We start from the raw sequence: 12,732 nt of genomic DNA, 5'->3' as shown, positions 1-12,732 counted from the left end.
TATTCATGTGATTATCTAATCAGACAATCATGTGGCAGCAGTGCAAAGCATAAAATCATGCAGATACAGGTCAGGAGCTTCAGTTAATGTTCACATCAACCATCAGAATGGGGAAAAAATTTGATCTCAGTGATTTTGACCGTGGCTGTTTTGAGTATTTCTGTAACTGCTGATCTCCTGGGATTTTCAAGCACAACATTCTCTAGAGTTTACTTAGAATGGTAACAGAAACAAAAAAACAGAGTGAGAGGCAGTTCTGCGGACGGAAATGCCTTGTTGATGATAGAGGTCAACAGAGAATGGCCAGACTGGTTTGAGCTGACAGAAAGGGTAAATTAGCTCAGAGAACCAATTGTAGTGAGCAGAATAGCATCTCAGAATGCACAACATGTTAAACCTTGAGGCAGATGGGCTACAACAGCAGAAGACCATGTCGGACACTTTATTTATAATGATCCTTATAAAGTGCAGTATGAGAGGAGAATCTACTTTGTCATAATGTAATCTCTCCCGGATAATTTATAAAATGTTAGCACAAATGAGTTTTAGGAAGCTTTCTATCATTCATCAGCCTTTACACTGTATCCAGGATACAGTATGTGGTCAAAAGCATATGGAAACCCAAACACCACACCCGAGCATTTCAATAAAAAAACGGTCCTTTCCAAACTGTTGCCACAAAGTTGGCAGCACAGTTCTCTTAAACAACATTGTATGGCATAGCATTAAGATTAGTCTTCTCTGAAATTACCTGATCATGCCAAACCCATTAAATAGAAGAATAGTGTATGTGTAAGAATCAAATGGCTTGGGTCAGTTCCAAATTCATGTGGCTTTAGTTTTTTCTTACGGTTGGAATTGTGGATTCAAATGAACAGTGAGTTGTTGGCAGTGGTGGCTTGGCGGTTAAGGCTCTGGGTTACTGACTAGATGGTCAGGGGTTCAAGCCCCAACACCGCCATGATGCCACCGTTGGGCCCTTGAGCAAGGCCTTTGACCCCATCTGCTCCAGGGGCACCGTATCATGGCTGACCCTGCGCTCTGACCCCAGCTTGGCTGGGATATGCGAGAAAAAAAAAAATAATAATTTAACAAATTATAAATATTATTTAAACAAAAATTATCTAAACTTTCAATCAGTGGCTTATCATTATTAAATATCTGTTGGTCAGATATCATAACTTAAGGGTCTTGTTGAAGGACTCTACAGAAGTAATGTATTTAGTGTTAGGTTTTTATGCAAATTTCTCTGCTCTTCCTGCCCCTGCAGACTGTCCCAGACCTTCAGTTGTGCCTCATGGCCATGGGAACCTAACGGAAACCAACCATGGCTCTTTCTCTGTGGGCACTCTGCTGCAGTACAGCTGTGATCCAGGATACATGCTGGATGGCTACAGCATTATCACCTGCACTGTCTCAGGCCACTGGTCTCCTGACCCACCTCGGTGTGTCAAAAATGATGGTATGTTCAGTTCTGTTTCAATTTAACCCTCATTGCGTCCTCTGAACCCATTTGGTAAGCAGTATTTCTGTGCCAGAATGAATAAGAATGAATTTGAGTTGTTTTGTTTAGTTTTTACCATCACTGTGTTAGATATACTGTATATATGCCGTGTGTTAGACAAAACAACTTTTTTCCCCCAACAGTATGTCAACCACCAAGTGAGCCAGAGAATGGAGGATATAACTGCCACCCTTCGCCCTGCCACAGACTAACCCAGGGTACAGTGATTGAGTACTTTTGTGATGAGGGTTACATTCTGAAAGGAGGATACCAATTCAGAACCTGTGAGAACGGAGAGTGGAAGTCGGCTATGCAGATCAGCTGTCATCCTGTCCAAGGTACGTTACACAGCAGCAGGAGCTTGAGCCAAACTGAAAGTCCTGCTGTCGTGTTTGTCAAATCTATGGCAGTGTTTGGGAAATCTGTTCACATTTTCTGATCTATCTTTTTCATTTAGATCTGATTGTTTGGTTTTGGCATATTACTTTTAATGATGTTATTGGTGTGCTATACCTATACCTAGTTGTATACCTCTAAAAAATGTTCTTGCTTTTGGCTTCTAACACTGCAGTGAATCAAACAAAATGTTTCTCTTACAGGGGAGGAGCAGCACTCCAGTCTGCCCATGCCTGCTCTGTCTATCGTGGCCTCCACCGCCAGCTCTGTGGCCCTCATTCTGCTACTAGTGGTGCTGTTTGTGTTGCTGCAGCCCAAACTCAAGTCCTTCCATCACAGCCGGTGAGATACTATCCCCTCCACACCCTAAACCCAAAGTATACTTCGGTTTTAACTCTTCACGTCTGCGTACAGTCGAATGCTAGCCTTTCAAAATATAATTTATTTGACTGTACACACATACACAGGAGGTTGGCACATGCGTGCTACGACTGCTATGAAAGACTAGAATATTTATCTTTAAGAGTTAGCCCCATAAAGATGTCTTTAGATTCCTTCAGACTCGAGTCATACAAATGCAGTTATCTCCTGACCTCCATACACACGTGCTCTTGACATGCACATCCATTGTTGTTGTTTTGATTCCATCTTCTTCTAGTGCTTCTTCGTGACAGCAACATCTCAACTGTAGACCCACTAATTAGTGCCAATGATTCCAGCTGCATGAGCAAACTGCACTTTCAGAGTATGCACGTTTAGAAAAATCGGGCTGTACGTGTTCAGTGCTCAAGCACTCATAACACAACGCAAATGCACGTTTCATTCTCCACATTGCCATAAGGGGCGCTATAGCGGACATTAGTGTGAACCATCCACTTCTACAGTAAGTTTTCTCTTTCAAGACAGTAACCATCATGGCGGAGCAAAAGTTTGAAGATTATATTGTTGAGCAAGCAAAAGTCTGTATATTTATAGCAACTTATCTAAATCACACATCAGGTTTAATGACACATACTTTTGAAGTTAATTCTATTGCTTCCTTGAGTACTGTGGTTTTATACCACCACAGTAATGCAGAAATGCACATTAAGGATGTTTAATCGGACCACGCGTTGGTAATGTGTTGGCAAGCACTCACATCTGCGTACGCATACATACTTCTTTATGAACTGTAATGTTTATTCTTGTTTTAAAAGGGTCATATCATGAGGAATAACATTTTCCTTGATCTTTTCACTGATTTATGAAAACATACCGCAACTGTATTGTAACTTTCTAAATTCAAAACTGACAATGTATTTAAACTTGGCTGGAAAAAACTGCTTGTTCTAAACTGACAGATTAATTGATTAAACACTTGAACACATGACCTGCCACATTGTTACGTTGTCAACGCTTAATTGTACTTATCACTCTGTAATGCAGGCTTTGCAAAGTTGCTGTTATTGTAGGATGGTGCAGAGTAAACCATATAAGACTAGACAGCTAACCCACATGGAAGAGTTAAGGCACAGCTGCAAAAAAACAGCTTGTTTAATTCTAAGGAAAATGAGTGGAAAAAGTTTATAAAAAAATATATTACAACTGTTTGTTCTTGATGCAGAAGAACTTTACTAACATTACAAGAGGACTTCAGGGGAAAGGTTCATATAAATAATAGAAAATGTATTATATAACTCTTTTTATATCAGTCTTTAAACTTAGTCTTTGAAAATACCTATGAAGTCATGGGATTTCAGTGTTCAAAGGCCTTTTCTTGCTAGTGTTTAATAATCAGTACTGATTCATGTGACATTTGTTTGCTAATTTTAGTAGCATATAGATAAATTTAATTATAATTCCAACTGTTGGACATGAACAAATATGGCACCTCCCCTACTGCGCTGTTGTTCCAGTAATTTGCAGTTGCATAATCAACCTACTGTGAAGTAAGCTGCAGATCAGGATTTGATCTTTGTGTTCTTTCCCTTATTCTTTTTCGGTTTCTTTGTCTCTCTTTCAAAGCAGCCGTGAGCAGGGTGTGTCAGGACAGTCTAACTCCATCATGGTGGAGGGTGTTCAGGTGTCACTACCCTCTTATGAAGAGGCTGTGTATGGTGCTGGCGGCAGCTCTGCGCCGCCTCCTGAGTCCCGTGTTCAGATCGTGCTGTCGGAGGGCCCGCAGGCTGAGGGTTCCAACGAACCTCTGGAACAGGCTCAGCCACATTACAGTTTTCCCTCCACCTCGACAGCTGCGTCCTTGTGTCACGCAGAGACTGTATTGGTTCACCAGATGCCCTCTTGCTCTTCTTCATCCTCCTCCTCCTCTCCTTCCTGGGCTGCTGAGCAGCCTGGTGCCTCTGCACCTCTCCACTGCAGACAGAGCAGCGTGAGCAGCGATCAGCACAGCCTGCTTTCAGTCGCCTCTGCCGAAGACTATGGAGATGGTAAGTGAACTCGCAAATCTAGATTTAAGTAGCACAGAACCAAATAAACATCTTTTTTGCCATTATGGCCATCTACATTAGAGAACAACAATGATCACCAACTTATTCAAAAATGGTACAACATATAGTACAACATTAAATTGTAAGCAAAATATAGCAAGCAAAATATTCAAAGTAAGTAGGCCTGTCATGATTATTAAATAATCGAAATTATGCACTCTTGTTGCACTCTTTTTAGTTTCAGCCATGTATAGCTCTGTCTCTGTTATCGTTTACAGTTCTGCTCATAAGTTTAAATACTCCTTTCAAAATCTGTGAGATGTTAGCATTTTAAAAATTAAAAGTAAAAGCCATTCCAAAATTGCATATATTATTTTATTTGGTGGTACTCTGAAAAAGCTGCTTTACAGATTTTTACATATTTCCAAAAGTTTGCATTCCCTTGGCTCTTAGTATTATTGCTAGGGTTGCAACTAATGGTTAATTTGATAATCGATTAGTCTTTGATTATTTCTTCGATTAATCGGATAAATGACGAAATTTTATTTCCTGTATTTTTTAAAATGTGTTTTTTTTTTTTTTTTTAAGGCAAGAATCCGTCTTAACATCATGGCGGGAAATTACTTACACAAATGAAGACATAAATAATAATTATAATGATGATAATAATCACTGAAATATTAATCATGGTTCGAGGTGACCGTGTTTTTGTATTATTTTATGTTTTAATCACAGATGTATAGGCTGCAGTGTTGTGGTCAAAATGAACTGCTCTGTGGAAATAAAGCAAACTGAACTCAAAGCACCTCCTGAGCTGAGATGTCTGAGGTCATTTGCAACACTCATAGACGATACTGTTCTTGCAACAAAAAACAAAACAAAATTCAGAAGACAGAAACAAAGAAAGAGTGAGAACCTTTTACATGCGCGTGTTCCACGAGACCGCACGCCTCCGTATCAGCGCCATATATGCGCATAGACGGCTTTCTGTCATCTGTTCTTAATAATATAATAAAGTGTGTTTCTTCAAGCGCGTGTCTGTGTGTCTACGGGCAAATTATTTGTAATATTATTTCAATTATAATAGCCTAATAATAATAATAATAATTTAATACATTAATGTGAAAACGAGCCAAATATCGTCTTGACATCGTCAAAGGCATCAGCTATTGGCGATCACTCTGACCATTGTCAGTCCCCGAGATCATCGTCTGTCGGCACAACCCTAATGTTCATTTCTCTCTATGAATTAACAAAATGTTCAGACAGTCTCCTTGCTGGTTTTTCCTACACATTCAGAATCATTGCCGCTTTTGCCGGTGTCGCTGCGGCTCTCTTCGTGTGTGCGCTTGTAAAATTTATATTTTAAAGGCTCATTATTACGATTTAATATTTCTCTGTAATGTAGAACAGTGTTAGCAATGTTACTTATAACATTCTTTCTAAGCCCTGGAACTCAAACCATTTTCTGATGCCCCCCAAAATATATATATTTATGTAATTAAATTAATATAATTAACATGTGACAACTAGTCGACTAATGGCTTAAACTAACGACTACTAGTCGACTAGGAAAATCTTTGGTCGGGGGCAGCCCTAAAATAGTGACACCAGAATAGAAATATTAATAATTTTGCCCAGCTGAAAAATACATGTCACTGATTACATGCATTTAAGTATTTAAATTAATATTGGAAGTTTTAAAATAGTATTGTCACTGATTACATGTTTCTAAAGTATTCTTTTCAAAAATACATTTTTAATGGTAGTGTATGCTTATCCAGGAACAGTGTTTGCTTTAGTATACATTTATACTAATGAAATCAGACATGACATTTAGCATTATCAGGACTATCAAATATCAGGACCCTAAGCATAATTATATATTATATTCAGCCTTATATACAGTTTAATATAGTACAGTCATTTGTAAACACAGTTTAGATTCACTCTCGCGCTGAAACACTTAAAAAACCAGCACATTTTGACTTTGAGACATCAGTGTGACATCCATGAAAGGTGCATGATTGATTACATTGAAACTGAAATTAAGGTATGATGTTGCACGAGTGTAATCAAAATGATTGCGCTCTCTTTCTCCGTCTAGGTCTGTTTGGTTGATGTGAATGTGCGTGCGCTTGCTCAGTGAATTGAGACAAGCGGTTAAAGACAAGCAGTTTTGCACAACATGCGAAAATACGTGCCTGATTTTGAATTCATAACATGTATACATTATAAAACAGAAAATAGCAGTGAAATGTAAGTTATGCGCTGTAGAGAAACAACTCTGATGCGCATCAAACAGCACAAGCACTCTGTCAACGCACCTGATGCAGTAACCAGTCCACATTAAAGTTTTGCCTTTTAAGATCTTCTTCAAAGTGTTTATAAAGTGCTTTCGTGCGTTGGACATCTTGGGTCCTTTATTTTCCGCTTCAATTTGTCTCCCTCATTTTTCAAACGAGTACATATTTTTTACTGGGCTGTAAATTGATGTCACTGAAGGAGCTTCTCTGTGCTCGCCGCAAATATCCAACTAATCGATAATGAAATTCATTGTAAATGATTTTACTGATTAGTTGTTGCAGCCCTAATAATTGCCCCCTCAAGTACCCATGACTGCTTGCAGCCAACTGTATGCAGTGCATGTAAGGCAACCAAAAATACTTATAGGACCAGGAGGCTTCATTACGATTAGTGGGCAGCTTTTTTAAAATGTCATAACTTGCCTACACTGAACATTTTCTAATTTCTTGTTTTCTTGATGTTTTTAAATCTGCAGGGGTTTATGATTACACATACAAAATGTTTGGTATACAGTGACTGCTTTGTAAATAAACTTGATAATTTCTTGATAACTTTCTAGATAGACTTGGTTTAAATAAAATAAAAAATAATACCTACATTGGCTAAGAATTATTTAGCAGTTTTCTTATTTTATACTATTATTTCTGAAGATCTGGGTTATTTTGAATAAATTTGATTTACACTATGTTGACAACTTCCTGTGTGGTGCAGTTTTTTGTGCATTTTTCTTGCACACCTATAATGAATAGGACTTTGATTTCTCTAACCTGGTTGCCTTGTATTCTAATAAAGAACATGAACTGCATCTGGGATTTCATGTATTTTGGATTCATATAGCCACTATGTCTGTGCCCTTCATAGTAAAGAAAGCCTAAGACATTTTTTTTTAACATTCTGTTAATCGAACTTTTGGCCAATTAATCGGTTATCTGCCTTTTCCACCAGCCTAGATGTCGGAATAATCAAGGAGGCTACACTCGATATTAAAACCCATGGTAAATTTTGAACAAAATAATTAGTGTAATTTCAGATATGACTTGCAATAGAACATATGTATTTTTTTAGTGCTCTCAGTAGATTAAAATCTATACGATTTAATCGCATATTGTTTTATAGTTAATCGTGATTATTCGCAGATTTTGAAATTGCTGAAATTTGACTATATATATTTCTTTTCCTGTCAAAATGCACATTTCCTTCTTAGGAAAGAAAAAAAAAAACAATGTAACAATAATTTTTCATCTACATTTTCCAAACAAAGCCAAGTCTAAGTGGGAGTTTGACTGATTAAAAGAACCAGTACCCCCGTTGGTTGCATATTCATTGCAAGGGGCGTTAAATCTCTTAAACTCTCATCCACTGGCGTAGAATTGGGGGAGACGGTGGGGGGGGGTATGCATTGAATTAGGGATGACGTGATTATACGGTAAATTTAACTAAGAATTTAGAATAATGCTTTATTTACAAGTGGCAAAAATATTAGAAATAATGTATAAATATATAATATAAAAGAGTTTTCCGTAAGATTTTGTAAGCCAAAATGGGAAAACACTTGCACATATGTGACTCATATCCATCAAAAAAGCTACTTAAATTGGCTGTTTGGCAGCATTGAAATGACTGACTGAAAACGACGGATGTAAAACAAGCAGACAGAAGTCATAGAAAGAAACACATCCTTGGGACAGGATGCTCCACTAATCGTCCAACAACAAACTAGTAAGTTTAATACTTTTAGCTGTGGTGATTTTAAAGTGATGAATTAAAGATGCCACTTTTTGTAATGTTTAAGCATGCTGACAGCACTATCAGCAAGTAAACTTTGAAAAGTTGCGTCTTTTGCTTCTTCTGTACAAATTCACCGCATTCAACAATAAATGTCAATTTTAGTCATGATCGGACTTTAAAGGTTTATTTGTAAAGTGTTGTGGACAGTATTTAGAGTCGTGAAGCCGCGTTCATGATTCACATCAGGGCGTCAGCGTCAAGCGCCGCTTTGTACTCCACATGAAAAGCATTTGCAAACATCTCGTTCTGCATTTTCGTGATAGATAAGACTTGACGTGCTTCGGTGGTAATTAAATTGCACCTTACACAGGCTGCAAATTACTTGAGTTATCCCATCTGGGCTTGTTTTGTACAACAAAATAGGTTTATCCCATCATTTGATCACTGATTGGGCTGTTGTGTGTGTTTGTGGTGTGTCCATCAGTGTAATGACTCTGGGCGGACACATAACAAAGGTTCTGCCCTGCTCCGGCCAGTGTATATGCTGGTTTATGCTTTATTAACGGTAAATGCTGCAAATGTATCATTTGTTTGCGTCAGATTGCTTCCTCTGGCCAGTACTAAATATAAAACGAAATGCTATTTTTATGATCTCTCTTATTATTTTTTTTAAATGAAAAACATCTTGAGAGGTATGTCAATTTATGAGCAAACCTGTATATTTCCTGTATAACCCTAGAATAAATGCATTCTTAATTTCTATTCTACAGATATTCCATTGCTAAAGGAGGCCTGAGTCTGTGTGCAGTCAACCCTCTCTCTCTGTCATTGCTGGCCAGGACTGTAACCCCTAAAGCTTCTCACCAAACACTTACCCCATAGCTACCCTTCAAAACCGCAGTAAATAAGATGTCCGTCAGATGTCCCTCAGCCAACAAATCTCCCACCCTGGGGCCTGCAAGATGTGTGACCCTCATGGAGTCCAGCGGCTCTCTTCACAGGAAGAACCCTTGACCAGATGAAAGGGATGCGAAAATGTTTAACACGTCGCACCTTTACTTACAGGTGCACCAATAATCAGTTGCACTCACAAGCTTACCTTGTCACAGCAAGGATTTACAAATTACAAATGAATGCATTCAGATTACATAACGACCGTTTAGAAGGTTGTGGACCTCTGCTCCGTCAATGACTGTGACCTTTAGCGAAAGGATTTGCTAAGCCAGGCCCTTTTCTCTTTGATGCTGCATGTTCTGTGCAATTTCTTTTTTTCTTTTTCTTTTTAGCACGCGTACACACAGGAGTACGGCACAATTGAAGCATGATTCACAGCAACAGCGTACACCATCTCGACGCTTGACCGAACAGCTTGTCCCTTGCGCGAGACGCGGGGTTGAACTGATTTACATTGTACTGTATTAAAATACATGCTTGCCTTTTTATTTGTCAAGAAGTACTTGTGTTGTGCTCTGTGTGTGCGCGCGTGTGTTTCTGATGCCTGTGTGACTGTGGCTGTTGTGATTTGAAGAGGGCTGAAGCATCATCTAGGCTTCTTTTCCCCAAATAGGAAACATTTTCAATACCTCCATTTTCTAATTGAGATGTTATTTAACTAGAATGGATGTTCTCTGTCTACATGTCTGTTTGTCTAAAGTGAGGGAGATATACTTTGTGAATAACACTGTGCTTTGAGATCGGATGATAATGGCCCAAAGTCTTCTCATAAAGACAAAGACCAAAGAAATTACTTTATTTCTTGGTTTTAAAAGTGTGATTGTGTTTCACAAGTATATCTCTCTTATGTTTATGTGTTGCACGCACAAGTTACGAAAACTTTAACCTTTTTTTTTTAATCACCTGTATGTTCTTTTCCGAGGACTTACTGGGTGTGGACTAAGTTCATTGCTGGGCTGTAACTTGTGAGTTTCAACTTGCTAATAATATTTGGGTTATTTTATTTGCCCCTGCTTCCCATAATGACTGCTTTGTTAAAAATGACATTTGAATACTTTGCAAACCAGTTCTGACATGGCTAAGATTTTAAAAGACTGAATCACTATCAACAGTTGGAGCCATGTTTATTAAGTTCATTAATATTAAGAAAGTAACATGCTATTAAGAAACAAATTATTTGATAACTTGCAAGATTGAAAATATGTGGGGCGTTGTTTTAATGCAATGTACAGTAAATCATAAAGATTCTAATTTTTTTAAAGAGTTAGGCAAGTACTTGTATTAAATGTCCCAATGTGTAAGTCAGCTCCAGGAAATGTCCTTGTTCCTCACTTACAGTGTGTTCTTTAGGCAAGTGGACATTTGAAATACCAATGAACCTTTCCTTTTGAGTTGCTTTGGTTGTGTTTTACATCTTGGCCGTTGGACACAGCCACACCATGTGTATATACCTTGTGGTTGATGCGAGATCCAAAAGTTTGTTGTCATGCATCAAATATATATTTTTGTGTCTGACTTTGGAGAGAGAGAGAGGGCAGTTTGCCTATCTGCACATCTTCTGTTTTGTTTCTGTAAATTGATCGACATTTGTCAAGCAAACTGAAGGCAAAATATTACTGCTGCCTTAAAACTTGTACATTTTCATACATTTCTCACCTTGTATTCATATTTTTTCAGTTTCACTGGCTTTATGGTCATTTGTCTTCAGTTTCCTTATGGCCTTATTTTTTTCTTTTCTATGCATAAACATTGTCTTGTTGATTTGCAGAGATAGGGTTAACTCAGATGGAGGATGTGACTTATTGTTCACTCTTCCTCAGAAGTGTTTCAGTGAACATGAAATATGAACCAATGAGATTTTATTTTCTTTCTTTTACCAGTTATCAATCAAAGGATGTTTTTAAGTTTATAAAAAGAAAGAACACAAGTAAAAAAAGGATATCCAGGATGTGTGTAAGACACTGTTGTACGGTGTTTTTCTGCAAACGTAATTTAAATTGACTCATCCACCCAGCCCCTCACCCCCATTACACTTCTTTTGGTTTTTCCTCTGTACATGGCTGTGGATGTGAAGATAGTATTTTAATATTTGTATAAAGTTTAATTTAATTCTACAGTGTGTATATAACAATTTCTAATTAAAAGCTTTCATTTGAAGTGGACAACTGGTATTTATTGTGGTGAGTTTAACAAGTGCTGTCATGGTATGGTTCGCTATGAATGCTATAGTTATTAACAGGGTTCCCATAGTACTGGAAAACTTGGAAATATCAGGACATTTTCAGATTATGATTTAGAGGCCTGGAAAAGTCATTGAAATTAGTTAATTCTTAAAGTAATATTCCAGGTTCAAAACAAGTTAAACTCAGACGACAGCATTTGTGACAATGTAGATAATTTAATAATTTTGACTTTTCTCTCCTTTTCTTTACATATATGTGTGTTAACAAGATCTTAGTGTGATAAAATCACTTGCTAACCTTCTCTGTGTAAAGCTATAGCCAGTTTTACAACTTTGTTGCCATAATGTAACGCCGTAAACCCTGCAATCCCAGTAAACAATGATTTAAGCAACTTTACAGCTCAAATAATACACTAGTTTTAACAGAAGAATTAATGTAAGTGCTTTTATAAACTTAGGTGCACATTTCTGCCTTTAAACCCTCCAAAGATTTGCCCAGTTTACTTCCATTGTACTGTAAGTACCTCACAAGTTAACCTAAGATTGAGCTTAACTTGAATTAAATCTGGAATATTTATTTAAAATGTAATGTAAATTTCTATAGTGAAAATATTTTTTTATTATTATGCATGTCTCTACAATATTAATTTAGTATGGAATTCTTATGTGTGAGTCTGATCTCTATAAAAGTATTTTTTAAACCCTTATCTAGTTATCCGAAGAACAATGGGGAAATCATGGAAAACGTGTGGGAACTATGGTTCAAATCGGAGCCCTTCTAGCAAATTGGCCTACAAGGTTATCAATACAATTCATTATGAGGCCGTTTTATGGATGTCTATGGAGAAGATGGTTCAGTGTGCTGAATAAACTGTTTTTGTGAGGAAACAGCTAAATTCTTAGGCTTTAGAAGCGTGTTAAACATGTGAGGATGTGTATTCATCAAGCTGTTACATGTCCGCCATGATCATACAGGCTCATTGAACCAAGTTTAAACTTGTTTCGCCAATAATTCAGAGAAGAACCCACGTAATTTCTTCACTGTAACCATAGATATTCCTTTACAATAACTTTTATTAACATTAAAAGACATTATTACATTCTATAAAGCTTAAAAGATTATTAAAACTGCAGCCTATTTCCACCATTGAAATCTAAAGCTCGAAAGAACCCGGAAGCGCGGTTTCCTGCTGAGTGACGTCAGAGTAATTTCATGGTTCTTTGTATAATTCTGA

The 12,732-nt window shown here is 37.4% G+C and overlaps 1 protein-coding gene across 1 annotated transcript in view; it reads left to right on the top strand.

The window, feature by feature from the left end:
* The window catches only part of LOC127410050 (sushi domain-containing protein 6-like), a 37,711-nt gene extending 26,231 nt beyond the window's left edge, over positions 1-11,480 (top strand). Inside the window, exons 3-7 of the mRNA XM_051645062.1 lie at positions 1,271-1,462; positions 1,648-1,842; positions 2,104-2,242; positions 3,908-4,326; positions 9,132-11,480. Of these exons, the coding sequence (XP_051501022.1) occupies positions 1,271-1,462; positions 1,648-1,842; positions 2,104-2,242; positions 3,908-4,326; positions 9,132-9,157 (971 nt within the window). The 3' untranslated portion in view covers positions 9,158-11,480. The remainder of the gene's footprint in view (positions 1-1,270; positions 1,463-1,647; positions 1,843-2,103; positions 2,243-3,907; positions 4,327-9,131) is intronic.
* The last annotated feature ends 1,252 nt before the right edge of the window (positions 11,481-12,732 follow it).

This window comes from Myxocyprinus asiaticus, chromosome 19, assembly GCF_019703515.2.
Source record: "Myxocyprinus asiaticus isolate MX2 ecotype Aquarium Trade chromosome 19, UBuf_Myxa_2, whole genome shotgun sequence".
NCBI classification, from domain to species: domain Eukaryota; kingdom Metazoa; phylum Chordata; class Actinopteri; order Cypriniformes; family Catostomidae; genus Myxocyprinus; species Myxocyprinus asiaticus.
The sequence above is the reverse complement of the archived record's forward strand: the minus strand, read 5'-3'. Positions and strand labels throughout refer to the sequence as shown.